This window comes from Epinephelus lanceolatus, chromosome 22 (assembly GCF_041903045.1).
Source record: "Epinephelus lanceolatus isolate andai-2023 chromosome 22, ASM4190304v1, whole genome shotgun sequence".
In the NCBI taxonomy this organism is placed as follows: domain Eukaryota; kingdom Metazoa; phylum Chordata; class Actinopteri; order Perciformes; family Serranidae; genus Epinephelus; species Epinephelus lanceolatus.
In genome coordinates this window covers 10,438,919-10,456,514 of record NC_135755.1, presented here as the reverse complement: position 1 = coordinate 10,456,514, position 17,596 = coordinate 10,438,919, and the positions used below count along the sequence as shown (strand labels likewise).

Genomic DNA, 17,596 nt, shown 5'->3' with positions numbered 1-17,596 from the left:
AGGTGGCGGTGGTTTTTACTTTGAGGCTGCCTGTTTCTTTAAAAAATTGTTCCAATATAGCCACTGGTTATCTCATCAAACTGTTAGTAGGTCATGGTGTTTTCTGGTTTCTCTGTGTGTATTCTGTGATGCTTTCAGATTTTTTGGACATAAAAACAGTGATGGAAAAAAAAGGTGGTTTAAAAAATATTCAGATCCTTTACTTCTGTAAAACTAATACCTAATAAGTTCAAAACCAAGCTAAAATAGAAGTCTTATGAACAGAATGAAAAATAAAAGTACTGACTGTGCAGTAAAATGTTCCTTGTCAGTGTTTTACTGTTATACATGATGTTTCTGGATTAATATCACTGCTGCATTAATGTGTACGTTGCATTTGACCGGTGTTGATATTTAAAGTGGACATGAAGCACTGCACGTCGTGGTTTTGCCAAGTAGGACAATGTTCCTGGACCAACATTGCAGTCACAGTGTGCTGCTTCTGCACTTCTTTCAAAATCCCTTTGTAATTCCTCGGGGCTTAACTAGTTTTCCAAAATGAAGTTAGTAAAACTGAACAAATTACGCTACTGCAGGGTTAATGAATTTGCTTGCTAAGAAGGTTGGCAATGCTAGTGAGTAAGCTTTCCAATGGGTTAGTTAGAATATTAGTGAGTTAGCTTGCTAACTAGGAAGGTCATGCTAACGAGTAAGCTTGCCAATAGGTTAGAATATTAGTGAGTTAGCTTGCTAACTAGGAGGGCTTTGCTAACGAGTAAGCTTGCTAACAGGCTAGAATACTAGCTAGTTAGCATGCTAACTCGGAAGGCTATGCTAATGAGTGAGCTTGCCAGTAGGCTAGAATATTAGCGAGTTAGCTTGCTTACTAGGAGGGCTATGCTAACAAGCAAGCGTTGCAATAGGCTATCGAATTAGCTTGCTAACTAGGAAGACTTTGCTAACGAGTAAGCTTGCCAATAGGCTAGAATACTAGCTAGTTAGCATGCTAACTCGGAAGGCTATGTTAATGAGTAAGCTTGTCAGTAGACTAGAATATTAGCAAGTTAGCTTGCTAACTAGCAAGGTCATGCTAATGAGTAAGCTTTCTAATAGGCTATTAGCTAGTTTGCTTGCTTACTAGGAAGGCCATGCTAACGAGTGAGCTTGCTAATAGGCTAGAATATTAGCGAGTTAGCTTGCTAACTAGGAAGGCTCTGTTAACGAGTAAGCTTGCCAGTAGGCTAGAATATTAGCGAGTTAGCTTGCTTATTAGGAGGGCTATGCTAACAAGAAAGCATTGCAATAAGTTAGAATATTATCAAATTATCTTGCTAACTAGGAAGGTTATCCTAATGAGTAAGCTTGCCAGTAGGCTAGAATATTATCAAATTAGCTTGCTAACTAGGAAAGTCATGCTAATGAGTAAGCTTGTCAATAGGGTAGAATATTAGCTAGTTTGCTTGCTTACTAGCAAGGTCATGCTAATGAGTAAGCTTTCTAATAGGCTAGAATATTAGCTAGTTTGCTTGCTTACTAGGAAGGCCATGCTAACGAGTGAGCTTGCCAATAGGCTAGAATACTAGCTAGTTAGCTTTCTAACTAGGAAGGCTATGCTAACGAGTGAGCTTGCCAATAGGCTAGAATATTAGCGAGTTAGCTTGCTAACTAGGAAGGCTTTGCTAACGAGTAAGCTTGCCAATAGGCTAGAATATTAGCAAGTTATCTTGCTAACTAGGAAGGCTATGCTATGCTACATTCACAAACTAAGAGTAAGGATAATAGCATTTTCAGTTGTAAATACCTGCGATTAACACATTTCCTCTCCTTTTTTTACAGCCTATTGAAAACTTTTTTCTTTTTCAAGATTGCAACGCTTAATGTTAATGAAAAATATTTTAGCCTACTGGCAAGCTCACTCATTAGTGTAGCCTATCTAGTTAGCAAGCTAACCTGCTAATATTCTAGTCTATTGGCAAGCTGACTTGGTAGTTTAGCCAAGCCAATCTACTTTGCTAGCTAACTCACTAAGGGGTTTGTTACTGAGAATTTTGTTCAGTTTTCCTAACTTCATTTTGGAAAACTAGCTTAGCTCTGAAGAGGCACAAAGAAATTTTGAGCATGGCAGCAGCACACTGATGATGTCAGCGGGCTGTGATTGGTTGATTGCAATGTTGGTCCTGGAACGCCATGTGGGATGTTGATCCAAAAGCATGTCCTACTTGGTAAAATCCTGAGCACAGTCCTGGACCAACATTGCAATCAACCAATCACAGTCCTCTGACATCATCAGTGTGCTGCTGCTGCGCTTCTTTCAAAATTCCTTTGTGCTTCTTCAGAGCTAAGCTAGTGTCTCTTTACCTTTCACTTGATCTGGTCTGTTCGTTATTGCCTCGTTAAGCAGAAGTCTTTTCCTGAAATATCACAAGGTGTCACAACTAAGGGTACCTAAAGCTGTCAGACAAATATACTGGAGGAAAAAGTACAATAGTCTGCCCAAAATTTCCATTGTTTCTCGTCCATGTTGGCGAGAAGATTATGTTATGCGATCAAATGCTTCACAGTAGGTGCTAATTGAATGTGAACCGTCCATTTATTATTAATTTAACAGGCGTGTTTATCACCAGAACAGGCTGCTTTATGTGACACCAAGGCTGGCTTACAAACAAGCCCCAAGGCCTCAGGCTGTTTGTGTGGCAAATTCTTTTTGGTCGTTTATTAGCTAATCTCTTTGGTCATACACACCACTGAAACAAAATCTAAATCTAAATGATGAGCATCTTAAAATGGCTCCTAACACTTATCTACCCATGATGCCTTGTCTTGCACAGTGATCCTGTGTTAAACTCTTGTGTTTTGAGCATGTTTATTTGATACGTGACAGTGAAGAGGTGGCAAGGAAATGAGGGCAGAGAGAGATGGTAAATAACATGTAACAAAGGTCCTTGTCCGGACATGAACTGAGGATGTTGGTCAGCAGTCTGTGGTCAGTGCTTTAACTCCTAAATCGCCACAGTGTTCCCACAATCTAGGTCTAATACTCTTCTTTCCAACCGCATTTTTAAAAAAATTAATTTTAACAACGATAAACAAAGACATACACTCACACACATCCAGTATGTGTAGCTATATTACATCCACAAACACACAAAAGAAAAGGACACCAGGATAAAGTCTCTGTGTAACTGCAGAGTATTTATAACACATGTAATCCACCCCAGTAGTATGAATTTAAAGATAAATATATAAATGATAAGATAATAATAATAATAATAATAATACAGAATAATAAATAAGTAATAAATAAATAAATAATTCTATATATTCTCAATAGTAAGAATAATACGTAAGTAATAATAAATAAATAAATAAATACATAATTCTATATATATTCTCAATAGTAAGAATAATAAGTAAGTAATAAATAAATAAATAAATACATAAATATATATATATTCTTAATAATAAGAATAATAAAAAAGTAATAATAAATAAATAATAAATAAATCATTCTATATATTCTCAATAATAAGAATAATAAATAAGTAATAAATCATTCTATATATTCTTGATAATAAGAATAATAAATAAGTAATAATAAATAAATAATAAATAAATAATTATATATTCTTAATAATAAAAATAATAAATACGAATAATAAATAAATCATTCTATATTTTCTTAATAATAAAAATAATACTGATAAAAAATACATCTTAATAAATAAGATAAAAAATAAACGAATAAATGAGAGAGGAAAATAAATAAATTGATAAAAATAAAAGGAAAAATAAATAAATTACAGGTTTAAGTACATGTATCAATGTACAAATTTTGACAACAATTAACAAGAAAAATATGACTTGAGTGATTGTTTAGTCTGAAACAGTGATTCATTACTCCTTGATTTTTTATTTATTTTTTTTTTTTTCCATGGGCAGAGTTGTTGACAGTTCAGAAGTCAATTTACCCTACTCACCTACTGGGCCCATTTCTAAAATGTGTTGTCTCCTTTTAATGTTGTGATTGACTGGATACAAACCTAATATAAAAAGCTTTGGGTCTAGAGGTATTTGTATGGATAATATATCCTGGATGCTGTCTCTCACGTCTTCTCAGAACTTTTTTATTTGAGTAAGAGTGTGCCTTTTTCCTTTCTGGGTGAGACACATAAATCAGGTATGGTGAGCTTTTCTGGGGTGCTGTGCCTTAACACCATAGTCATGTTAATGGATGATAAGTCAAGTGTAATAAGTCACTTTTTGGCAGGAAATGTGCCATATGTTATACATTTACTCCACATAGCTGCATGCAAACTGCCCATTAGTGTTTTAAAGTCAGCCAGGCTTTTATTTTGAAAAACCTGGGCTACCTGTAACTCTGCGCGGTTTGACTCTTGGACAGCTGCGTAGGGAATCTCCTGTCAGAGACAAACAAGAATCTGTCGAGCAGCCAAGTTTGACATCGTCCGACAACCGTTTCACTCCTCTCTCAGGGCCGACCGTCTGTCCGGAGAGTCTCTGTGCGCCTTTTACGCACACGCCCCCACTGTCTTGGCGCAGCGCTGCGCTCCAGTGCGCTCTGATGAGAGGACAGATTATTGTAAAGGAAGACAGCTGTTGAAAGCAGAGACATTTTAAAGCATATTTGATAAATTTAAAGTTTATTTTCATTGTATATCACATAAAGAGAAGTACAGTTTGTTTCTGGAGCTCATGGTTAGTTTTTCTTTTTAAACTTCCTTGTCTTGACTGTCTCCCCACGACACTTTGGTGACTGGTATCATATTAAATACAGCTTGCTGCAAATGTGTTTGTCTTGTGAGAACATCTCCGGACTATTTATTTTGATGGAGCAACATAGCAACGCAACAGACCCAACTACGCCCTTTCTGTGACGCCTACTGACACACAGACGGAAACAGTCCGATCAGTGCGGTGGTCAGTGAAGGCATCACGACACTGTGATCCTCTGAGAGATAGACTGACTGAGAAAGAAGATAATCTGCAGCACGAACCAGAGAGTAGGAAGGAAAAGCATCACAACTGTCATGTTGTTTTCAGATGAGCTGCAGTGACTGTTGCTGATCAGCAGGGGGGGCCACACACACCATGAGATAGATAGATAGATCGATAGATCAATAGATAGATAGATAGCTAGATAGATGTTTGTACACCACACAAAGATGTAACGAGCACAGACAGACAATCCTGTTGATCTGCTGTAATTACACTCCAGTGCTCAGCAGCTAACCACAGGCCTCACAGTGTCTGACTGCAGCAGTCTGTGGTGATGATGATGACAAAGTGCAGATTGCTTATTTAACGTTGCCCAACGACACCTTGTAACGGGCTGTTTTGGCATTGTGTAAGCCTCTTTGTGCCAGGAAAAATAAGATAGTAATGACTCAGTGAGTCAGATTAAAGTATTGACACCAAGCCAAACTTTAATGCTGACTCGATATGTTCTGTCTTTTATTTAGAAAGTCTTAATTTTGTCACATTTCTCAGTGTTTCTTTTTTAAATATGTTATTTATTTGATTTTTATAACAACAAAAGCAACAATCATACAAAATAAAACCCTTGCATGGATGACTTTCTCAAGGTTTGAGGACCTCAGAGGTGCATCTTTGCCCTTTGCAGATGTTGTGGTTGACACAGTGACCTCCAGGACACACTGGGGCGCTTTACAGCCGAGTGTTAAGGGGTCAGGATGAGAGTTAGTACTGGTTGTATGCCAGAAAATGGTGGATTGCCCCCTGCAGGTTACTGCCCCAAGCGAAGGAGTTCAAGTATCTCGGGTCAATCAGTTGTGATGCAAGTAGCTCGATTTATCGGCCCATCTAGTTTCTGACCCTCAGCTATGATCATGGGCTTTGGGTAGTTTTTGCAAGAACGAAATTGTGGATACAAGCAGCCGAAATGGGTTTCCTCTGTAGGGCGGCAGGGCTCAGCCTTAAGGCCCTGACACACAAAGCAAATGGTTGGCCGTCACTCAATATTGGGCCGTCGGTGAGCGTTGCCCTAATCATGCAGTGTGTTCTATACAGTTGCCCCTCATTGGCCCCTTTCGACTTGTTTTTGGATGATTCGGCATGTTGACTCAGTGATGACAGGGCCCATCAGTGAATTAAATCATCCTGATTGGTAGTTCAGTTCATCGCGTAAGAAGAGAAACAGAAGTGAGGAAAGTAAACAAAGAGATGCTAACCTCTTAAGCCGAAACGTTTCATGATCGTTTGTGTTACTGTTTACTGGCGCACGGTAAATATGCTCTGTCCTTTCACCATTGGATTGTGTTGTTCATGTGCTACATGCTGGTTGGCCGTCGGCTGTAGTCTTTGCAGTGTGATCATGCGCAACTTTTCTGACCAAGGCACGGCAACGTCAGGCGACAGCAGGGGGCCTTCGTCGCTGCTAGTTCTCTGAAGTTGGTTTGGTGTGTCTGATCCTTTAGAGATAGGGTGAGGAGCTCAGAAATCCAGAGGGAGCTCAGAGTACAGCTGCTGGTGGTTTGGGCATCTGTTCAGGATGCCTCCTGGACGCCTCCTGTTAGAGGTTTTCTGGGCACATCCAACTGGTAGGAGGCCCCGGGGCAGACCCAGAACACGCTGGAGGGAGCTTCTGCAAACCACTGATATGTTAAATCTGTATGCTTCATGTTTGTCCAATTCATATGTAGCAAATAAGTTAAAACTTTATGTTTCAGTATTAAATGCAATGTTGTGACAACACTGTGGTTAACCTGTGGTGAGGTTTTGGCACAAAAATCACTTGGTTACGGTTAGGAAAAGATCATGTTTTGGCTTAAAACACTTGGTTTGATTTGTTGTTTGCTGGTCTCAAAACAGTGATCTGCTGCTGTCCGCTGCTTGGCAGTATCCACCATCCCCTCCTCCTCCTGATGAGACTTACAACTCATGTTGTAATCTGAACTATGTAACTTTATAAATGTTGATATACAACATTTGTGTGGTTTGCAGAAATGTACAATACCAACATTTTGTCCTGCTGACTGGGCTGTAGCATTGTCACAGCAAGAGGGTTCCTGGTTTGAACCCAGGTCGGGGAGCCCGTCTGTGCGGAGTTTGCATGTTCTCCCCATGTCAGCGTGGGTTTTCTCCAGGTACTCCAGCTTCCTCCCACAGTCCAAAGACATGCAGGTTAATCTGTGACTCTAAATTGTGCGTAGGTGTGAATGTGAGTGTGAATGGTTGTCTGTCTCTATGTGTCAGCCCTGTGATAGTCTGGTGACCTGTCCAGGGTGTACCCTGCCTCTCACCCAATGTCAGCTGGGATAGGCTCCAGCCCCCCCAAGACCCCCAACAGGATAAGACGTTTCGGAAAATGAATGAGTGAATGACCCAAAACACGTTTTTGGTCTCTATATCTAACGGGTTCCTTTTTTATATAACTCACCCATTCAAATTTGTCCAAATATGGTCACCTCTGGCTCCATAAATCCAAGATGGCGAGGGCCGAAATGCCCGACTCACAATAAATAACAAATGAAACAAGTTATTTTACGGGGGTTGTGACACTGATTTACAGATATGAAGTTTGTTGTAATTCCACTTTTAGCCACTGTGTAGTATTGGCTTCAAAGCCTGGTGCTGTTCCTGGGGGCTTGGCGGCAACATCCACCACTGAGGTGCCAAAAACTGCAATTCCTTTAATGGCCACTTGAGGGTGGCTCCAAGAGTGAGTCAATCCCCATAGACCTCCATGTTAAAATGCCCTTAAATTTCAGGGTTTTTTACTTAGTATCGCATCATTTTGACTTAATAAGTCACAGTTTCCACTTAGTATTTTTTTTTTTTTAAAAATCACATGACTTTGACTCACCATGAATTTCCCTATTCCTATCATGCATTAATTTCCACATATTTCCCTCCCTTTATTTGGCAGCAATGATCTCCCACAGTAAAGGGATCCACTTGCACAGTGTGGCTTCTTCACACCCCAATAAAAACACACAACAGACAAGGTTGCCAGACAAGAACACACACCCAGTCTCTGTGTGCATGTGAAGCTCCCTGAAACTGCAAAGCTGAATACACAAACAGGAAAAGGAGAAACCAGTGTGATATAAAACACCAGAGTAAGATCATACACAATTATTAAACTCCATATTTTCACAGTGGGTTCAGCCTAACATTTATATTAGAGACTGTTTCAGTCTAACCTCTCATTTTGTGCAGTTTCCTATTTCTAAACCACAATTTGCCATGAGTAAGAAACCCGGAAATAGTGAGAGATGTTGGGGGTTGGACCTCGTGTGTGTGTGAGTGTGTGTGTGTGACAGAGAGAGAGACAGAGATACTCCAGTCGGCTCTCTTGGTAAGAAACAATCCACCGGCTGCCATCTGATCTCATTCACTTGGGAATATTAATGCGTATTGATCAGAAAGGATACTTTGATCCCGGGGAAACTTTCTGCAGCATCCGAGGACTCAGGCTACTCGCTTTTTTTATTATCCGGATAAAATGGTGATAATAAGGCAGCTGACACCCCCCTTCCTTCATTCATAAGCGGTGACAAGTCGTGTGGTGTCTCGGATGTGCGACAGAGGAGCGCACATCAGGCACACGGTGTCCCTTCAACACACAGAGGCTCCACGGGACGGCAGCTGCGGGAGGAATACAAATTACACGCGTGAAAGAAAAGCGTCCGACAGCAAGAATGAGTCAAGCTGCCGGTGTGGAGACTTAAAACACCAGAAGAAGAGGAGTTAGTGTGTTCTGTCAGGGGCTCCGGAGAGGATCCAGATAATATCAGTGTGTGTGTGCGTGTGTGTGATCTGTGACTGTAAAGGAGGAAGGATGACGGTCAAACTGGACTTTGAGGAGTGTTTGAAAGACTCTCCGCGCTTCAGGTAAGTTTCACCTGTGCCTCAGTGCTGATAGTGATGATAGGCAGTGATAAAGAGGAGGTTTCACTTAAAAAAGTCTGTTAATTTACCTTCAGGAGGTTAAAATCGGACCAGAAAAGGTGGTAAAACCTCATTAAATGGATGTAAAAGCAATATATACTATATATTATATACCTATTTGAGGGTCTGAATCGTATGGAAGCCCATATCTGCCAAATAAAAGATGGGGAGGAAAAAAAAGATCCCTTACACTAGTCATTATAATGAGAAACTTTCTCCAAGTAATGATGTACTGCATTAAAATAATGAGAAACTTTCTTAGGGTGAGTTTATTATCCTGGAAATACTGAGAAACGTTCTCAAAATAATGAGTTAGTATTAAAATAATGATGTAGTATCTTGAAATATTGAGAAACTTTTTTAAAAATACAGAGAAACTAGCTCAAAATAATGAGTTAGTATCAAAATAACATCATAGTATCTTGAAATATTGAGAAACGTTTTTAGAAATACAGAGAAACTTGCTCAAAATAATGAGTTAGTATCAAAAAATTAGTTAGTATCTCAAAATAACGACGTAGTATCTTGAAATATTGAGAAACTTTTTAAAAAAAAATACAGAGAAACTTGCTCAAAATAATGAGTTAGTGTCAAAATAACGACATAGTATTTTGAAATATTGAGAAACTTTTTTAAAAATACAGAGAAACTTGCTCAAAATAATGAGTTAGTATATCAAAATAATGAGTTAGTGTCAAAATAACGACGTAGTATTTTGAAATATTGAGAAACGTTTTTAAAAATACAGAGAAAGTTGCTCAAAATAATGAGTTAGTATATCAAAATAATGAGTTAGTGTCAAAATAACGACGTAGTATCTTGAAATATTGAGAAACTTTTGTAAAAATACGGAGAAACTTGCTCAAAATAATGAGTTAGTATCTCAAAATAATGAGTTAGTATCAAAATAACGACGTAGTATCTTGAAATATTGAGAAACTTTCCCAGAAAAAACTGAGAAACTTGCCCAAAATAATGAGTTAGTGTCTCAAAACTATACGAAACTTTTGAAATAATGACTTAACAGAAACTTTCTCAGGATGAATTTGTGTCTTGGAAATACCAAGAAACTTCCTCAAAATAATGAGTTAGTATCTCAAAAATAAAAAAGTACCATAAAACCTCAATGAAACGTCCACTTTCTTGTACTAGCCTGGTGTGGCTACATGTTTTGACAAATAAAGGCCCGTCTCAAATAGAGGCCTGGTCTGTTTGGCAAGACGTTTGTCTTTATAGAAGTTGTTTGGATGTATAAAAGCAGATTTCTGACTACGCACTTGAGCTAATGATAGTTAGCTGCTTAGATCGCACATACAAATATAAATGTCAATATGGAGATGCTACATATCATTAGCTAGGTTCAGTTCATTTTACTGAAACCATGAGCACCAGAGACGACTGTAACTCATTCAGATTCACCTGCACGACGAAATCACTTCATCTGAGGCTGTCATAAAGTCAGAATATGTGTCTCCTCCTCGATTACTCGATAAGTTCTTAATATTCCTGTAGTCGTAAGGATCCCCCGATCAAAATAATCAAAAAGGTTTTTCATAAAAATTGATCCAATTTATGAATATTGTTTTAACAGGATACAGTGATGTTGTGTCGGTATGATCATAGCTCCATCTTTGCTGAGCAACAGTTTTGTGTAAAAGGAATTAAAGACCTGTCCCAAATATAGGCCTGTTAAAATCTGATTTAAGCAAATAATAGCCCGGGCCACTAACAGAAGTTTTACGGTAGTATCTGAAAATAATGGGAAACTTTATCAAAATAATGACTTGGTGCCTTGGAATATTGAAAAATGTTCATGCTGATGGTGCAAACAATCGGCAGTGTCTCTGGGTCTGAGGTCAAGCAGCGTCACATCACTATGAGGAATGCATACAGGCCTGATCAGAGGTCTGATGCTGCTCTTCAAGGCTGCATCTGAATGTGTCATTTAAACACAGGAAGCTTGTTTTATCTATTGTCATTTGTGACCTTTTATTAGAAACATATCAATAAAGGTGTCAGGTTATACTGATTAAGGGTGTGGGTTTTGTCGTAGCATTCGGGGGTAGCCTACACGTGTAAGGCCGGGAAATTTGGGGTCATACTCAAGAGGTTTTGAAGGTCAAATACTGCATTTCGTGCATAAATTTTAAGCACCGATTTGTACCTTTTTTTGCGTTAATCTATGGTGGAGATGTCATTGCACTTCCTGCTTCCTCTGCTTTCCGTTTCATGGCAGATTTAAACCATTGCTTCTGGGGTGGCATGCGTCTTCACTAGAGGGGTTGTTGCATCTGTGAGTTCGTCAAAATAACATAAAATAAGTCCTCTGCTACTTTCGCGTTTATATTGGCAGGGATGTATGCACATAATGTCAAATATTAAAAGGGACATGTCACCCAAATCTACGTCTGTGGTACTGCTAGACGGGCATGGTTTTCTGCTGATCACTCAAGTTGATACTGAGCTGCTCACTAGCTCACTTTAAGCCTGTAAAACGTCACCGAAAGCACCTAAAGTTCCCAACCATGCTGTCAGTGTAGTCCTACCACATGTCAGCTACAGCCCACAATCAATCTTCTTTCAACACAGAGTCAGCATCTGGAGTAATCAAAAGGGAAGTGTTGCTAAATTGGTTTTGCAAGCAGCTCAAGAGAGAGTGTGGCAGTGCCTGGGTGTGCCCTGATCGTTGCTGGCGTCCTGCCTGAGTCACAGAGGCTGGTGTCGTCTCTTCCAGCTGATCTGGCACATTTCAATCGAGAGTCTCGGCCTCTCTCTTCCTCCCTCCCTCCCTCGCTGCTGCTGCTGCCCGTATTGAGTTTATGAGGCGTGCACGGTGGTGGAAAGTTTGAGTTGTGCGGCAGCTGTAGTGGTGAGGCTGAACGCAAGGGGGGGGAAGGACCGAGGGGGGAAAAGGGAAGGAAAGTTATCTGACATGTAAACACAGTCAGTCAAACGGATAAACAGAATGTGAAGGGAGACAGAGGACGAAAAGATTTCACTGACGGCTCAAATGTGCTGCCTCCTGTTGCTAGGTGACGGCGCCTTGGGAGGGCAACAGGAAGTGAGGCGAGATGAGCTGAGGTTATCAACAGGAGAGACAGGAAGTGTGTGTTCTGCGGGGAGAGCCACGGCGGAAACTCTGCTTTAGCGTCGTCTTAATTTGCTTTCTTACGCTGCCTCTCAGAGAAAAAAAGAAAGTGACAGTAATTCAGAGCGAAGTGAAAAGGATGTGTCACTTTAACGCAGGAATCTTTTTATCCTCCTCCACAGAGGCCTCCTGCTTTTTCACCCGCTCCTTCCTTTCCCTTCTCTCCTTAGCCGACTTGTCATTCGGTCGTATTTCCAGAGGACATGACCTCAGACTTTGATTCAAACATCCCCCCCGCACTAACAAACACAGAAAACACAAACAGTTACTGTCTGTCCAGGCCCTCCTCTCTTCTCTCTCCACTCAGTCTTGCCTATTTTTTTGTCTTCCTCCGTCTCTCTCTGTCTGTCTCTCTGTATCTCTGTACTGTTGGTGGAAGGCAGCGGAAACCACATGGTTGAGCTGTTGGTGTGAGAAGAGACGAGAGGCAGAAAGAGATACTGACTGTTAACACCAAAAAAACGACAAACTAGCCATGTGCAGGACGTGTGAGGGCCAGCTCTTGTTCTCAAAAACAAAACTTAATTGTGTTACTCCATTACTGAGCAACAGGCACACTGGACTTGCAGGAGTTGTGCAGGCCTACACAATGACCTACTCTATGATCTAAGCTCTGCTCAAACCCACAGAAATTTTATTTTAAAATGCTGCTCAAGGCCTCGGGTTTCTAAAAATACCAGTAATGTCATGTTAAATTACACTGACGTGACTATAAATAAAAAGATGCACTGGAATTTTCCATTTTTCATTTGATGTAACGATGCAACCACAAACGCTGTAGCTTCACTGAAGCATTAAAACAGTTATAATATTCAGTTTCGTATTCAATAATATTCAAAGGTTGAGGGCAAATTGTGGTCAAATGTTATTTTGTCAATTTGAAAAAAGATTCTATATAAAAAGCTAAGGTCTGAAAATTAAAGTTGAGGTGAGGGCGTTATTTTTTGACCCTGAAAAAACTTAATTATGCAACAAAATTATGAAAACAAAAGTGTTAATAGTATTAAAACTGGAGTGAAATTATGATGTTGCATGCTTCTATCATTTTAGTTAACCTGTTTTTTGTCGTTGTTGAAGATGAAAGAGTTGCAACTGATGGGTATTTTCATTATCAATTGATCTATTGATTATATTTTCAGTTTATTGATTGACATTTATTCATTAGTTTGTTTAGCACGTTAATAAACGTGCTAGAGTTAGCCAAAGTTAGATGAGATCAGATTCTTTATTGTCATTGTACCAACATACAACGAAATTCAGGTGCACTCAAGTACTGGGCTCATATATAAAAATAAGTAATAAATAGTAATAAATATTAATAGAAATAAATAAATAATGCCCCCACTCCTCTCACACACTCACATTTTACACATTTATATATACTATTTTTTTTTTTTTGCTATTTTTTATCTGTAGTGCCTGGTCAGTTTTTACATAGTCACATAGTATAAGATAAAAAAATTTAAAGCTATTGAAATATTTTATTAGCCCTTAGCATAATAATAAAAAAAGAGAATATTATTATTTGCAAAGATTCCAATGGTAGCCCTTAAGTCCCAAAATTGATTGTTTTCGTAATAAACAAGAACAATAATTAACGTTTTTGTCAATTACATTTATGTCAATTGACTGAGCTAATCATTTCAGTTCTGCCTTTTCAATTCAATTCAGTAGAACTTCATTTATCCTGATGGAAATTCTTGTGCCAGAGAATGCGCCACAAATACAGTAACACTAAGTACAGTAAGCACAACCAGTACTAACCAGACGGTCAGGGTCACTCACTGGGGCCAGTTTTCAATACAATATTTTAACCTTTCAATTGACTTCAACATTTTTCTGGAAAAAGTAGAGCTTGATATCGTTTAAAGAATTAGGATACCAGTTCCCCTAAAGTGATACCAAAGGAGTACCTCATATAATACCTTTTATTGTACTTCGTTCAATACCCAGTTTCATGAAATGTCACCACCACTCCTCCCCATCCCCCATCAATAACTTTAACGCGAATATGTTTCGAAAGTGTTCAGATTTTTTAACTGTCCAAACAACTCCATAAAGACTGTAAGACTGTAAGAGAATTCCTAATGACCTTTGACCCCAGACTCTCATGTATGACCTTGTGTATTTGTGTCTGTTTCAGAGCTGAAATCGAAGATGTCCAAAGCGACGTGAGCGAACTCGAGACACGATTAGAAAAGGTGAGACACATGTATCTACACCTACACACACTTTTATAATATCATACTGAGTCACTGCTCCACTTTCAAATAATGTTCCCTCCAACACACACACACACACACACACACACACACACACACACACACACACACACACACACACACAGGTATCAGTTGCTGTTGGACACATGCTCCTCATGTGAAGAGGCAATGAAGTGAGAGGTGGGCGGCGGTGGTTGAGGTATTTTCACCTGACAGCGAGCAGGAAGTAGCTGCAGGTGCTGCTTCCCCATCGTATTGTGCTACGACACAGAGAACTACAGTTTGTTCTGCTTCGATACGAAAGCGTATTTCCCATCGCTTGTTTGTGTTCATACATGTCACAGTTTCAGATCTATTCATCAGATATAGAGGTCACATGTTGCGTTTCTGTTCCTTGATTAAAAAAGGGTGGAGATATACTACGCCTAGACAGAAGTTGTCATTAACTTTCCCTGCAGAGCTTCGCACAAGAGAGTGATTTGTGTGTTGCAGCAGAGAGATGCAGTGATTTTGGAAAAACTGGACTAACTGGGTTCGAACCCTTCAGGCAGTTTTTATCTGCTCTGTGCAAGTTGCTGCGCTGTGGCTGAACTCTGACCTTACTGACAAACAAAGAAAGAGAAATTCCCCTGCCCGCGTTAGCGTCAGGCAGTTTTTATTGTGGGTTTAGGTAAATAAGGTTTTTTTTTCTATTCTGCCACCATGTTACTTGATATCATGCTGAAACATGCAGCCTGATCTGAATAAAGTCATCAGAAGTATGAAATATAAAAAGAAAAATACTCACCGTGCACAGTTAAAATTGTGATGTATGTTATTACATTTCATTTGATTGTTATTGATGATGCATTATTGTGACTAACATGTTAAATTTGAGAAATTTGGAGCGTCAAATACTTCTGCATTCTTGTGAAGTTTTCTGCACCAATTAATGTTGGAAATGTGTTTTTATGTAACAAATACATTGACGTTTCTCGATTAGTGTCATTGCTGCTGAGTCAGCACACATGATTTACTTTGCAGTCCTCCTTTGTTTGAAGGATTAGCCTCTTTAAATGTGCATGTGGCACCTACTCACCATTATAGTCATAAAGAATTTAATCAAGTCATAAACCCCGGGACTTTCAGAATCAGAATCAGAAATATTTTATTTATCCCAGAGGGGAAATTGTGATTCGTTCCAGTCGCTCTGATGTAAAGAGTAGAGAATAATTTGAAGTAAGAATAAGGCTAGGAAATAAAATTATGTAAATATTAAGAAATAAAATAAAATAAATGAAATGAAATGAAATGAAATGAAAATGAAATAAGTTAAATTGAATTAAATTAGATTAAATTAAATTAATTAAATTAAATCAAATAAATAAATAAATAAAAAATACTGTTTAACACTTGCACTTATAATGTAAAAATATTAAAAACAAAATATATATCGTCACTGTGCTGAGAATGTAAGTGTGAAATTTAACTACAATATCTACATTAAGAAAATAAACAAGAATAGAATAAAAGTGAATAAATATGTACAGTTATGTGCATGATAAAGTCGTATACTGAAAAATATTGCAGAGTTCTGCACATGCTCAAAATTTCTGGAACATTTAAAACAAGTCAAACATATCTGTGCTCTCTGAGAAGTCAAGAAGAAAGTCAGAATATTAAAAAAAAAGTTGACAGCTGGTAAACATGTAGCCAATGCATTTATTCAATTATTTATATTTTTTTAATAATCTAAATCTGTAAAGGAACTAGTAATAAAAGCGATCAAATAACTGTAAAAAAAAAAAAAAAAAAAAGTACAATATGTGCCTTCAAAATGTTGTGGAGTAGAAGGATAAAGTAGCTTCAAATAGAAATACTCAGGTAAAGTGGTAAAGTGGTTTATCATTAGATAATCAGTATTAGTGTAAATGTTGGATAAGCTAAAAGAGACTGCAGCACACGAAAAGCCCATTCACGTCCACACACTGTGCTGTGAATAACAAGGTCATCAAACTCAATGCAGCGATAAGAGCTATACAGGTGTAGGTTGTTCAACACAGGTGCTGCAAAGCTCACTGAAGAGCAGGGGAGATGTCAAGGAATAGGAGCTTATGTAGCTTGTGCTGATAAGCTAATGAATGCTTCAATATAGCGTTAACAGCAAGCGGTAATTCCACTTATGGCCACTATGTAAATTGGCTTCAAAGCCCGGCGCTGTTCCTGGGGGCTTGCCGGCAACATCTGCCATTGAGGTGCCAAACACTGCAGTTCCTTTAATGGCCACTTGAGGCTGGCACCAAGAGCGAGTCAATCCCCATCGACCCCCATGTTAAAATGCCCAACTTTATAAACATGTAATCCAAAACACTGGCGGCACAGTGGTCTAGTAGTTCGCATTGTCGCCTCACAACAAGAGGGTTCCTGGTTTGAGCCCTGTGGTGGGGGAGTTTGCGTGTTCTTCCCCGTGTCAGCGTGGGTTTTCTCCGTGTACTCCAGCTTCCTCCCACAGTCCAAAGACATGCAGGTTGTTTGGTGACTCTAAATTGTCCGTAGGTGTGAATATAAGCGTGAATGGTTGTCTGTCTCTATATGTCAGCCCTGTGATAGTCTGGCGACCTGTCCAGGGTGTACCCCGCCTCTCGCCCAATGTCAGCTGGGATAGGCTCCAGCCCCCCTGTGACCCCCAACAAGATACAGGGTTATGGAAAATGAATGAATGAATAACCCAAGATTTTCATCTGTCCAGCTCAGTGGTTCCCAACTGGTCCAGCCACGGGGTCCAGATTTCTCCTTAGTCATTCGTTGAATGTCCGCACAGTTGAACACATGTGGCGTCATACTTGCGTTTGGCCATGTCATCGAGCTAGTGTGCTGTCTCTGTCAAGTAGCTGTCCGTTTTTCATTCACTCTACAGCAGGAAACGCCCTTTCAAATTACTCTATTTACTACTCTACTTAAAAATAAAATGTGTTTTTTACAAACTTGACACGTTTGCAAGTCAATTGTCAATTGGTGAGGGCCAAAATACTTAACTCAAGGCATCAAAACAAGAGTTCACAAGCGAATGGTTGACGTTACGGCGGCTACGTCCATTGTTTTTGTACAGTCCATGGTTAAAAGTAGCACAAGACGGGAAGAGACACTTAAGTATAGTACACTATGTACACTACGTACTTCATGCATGGTGCACTAGCTTCTAGTGTCGTCTCAGATCGTGCAGTTTTGCTTTTTTTCAGCCACCTCTTCTTCCTCTTCGATGGAGCATTATCGCCAACATTTGACCTATCGGCTTCTATTCGACACCAGTATTGGTACTGAGTGCAAAGTAGTTATA

The 17,596-nt window shown here is 39.2% G+C and overlaps 1 protein-coding gene across 1 annotated transcript in view; it reads left to right on the top strand.

Moving 5' to 3' along the window:
• Positions 1-8,263: 8,263 nt before the first annotated feature.
• Positions 8,264-17,596, top strand: part of acap1 (ArfGAP with coiled-coil, ankyrin repeat and PH domains 1) — a 35,536-nt gene continuing 26,203 nt past the window's right edge. The window contains exons 1-2 of the mRNA XM_033609748.2: positions 8,264-8,853; positions 14,202-14,259. Of these exons, the coding sequence (XP_033465639.2) occupies positions 8,801-8,853; positions 14,202-14,259 (111 nt within the window). The 5' untranslated portion in view covers positions 8,264-8,800. The remainder of the gene's footprint in view (positions 8,854-14,201; positions 14,260-17,596) is intronic.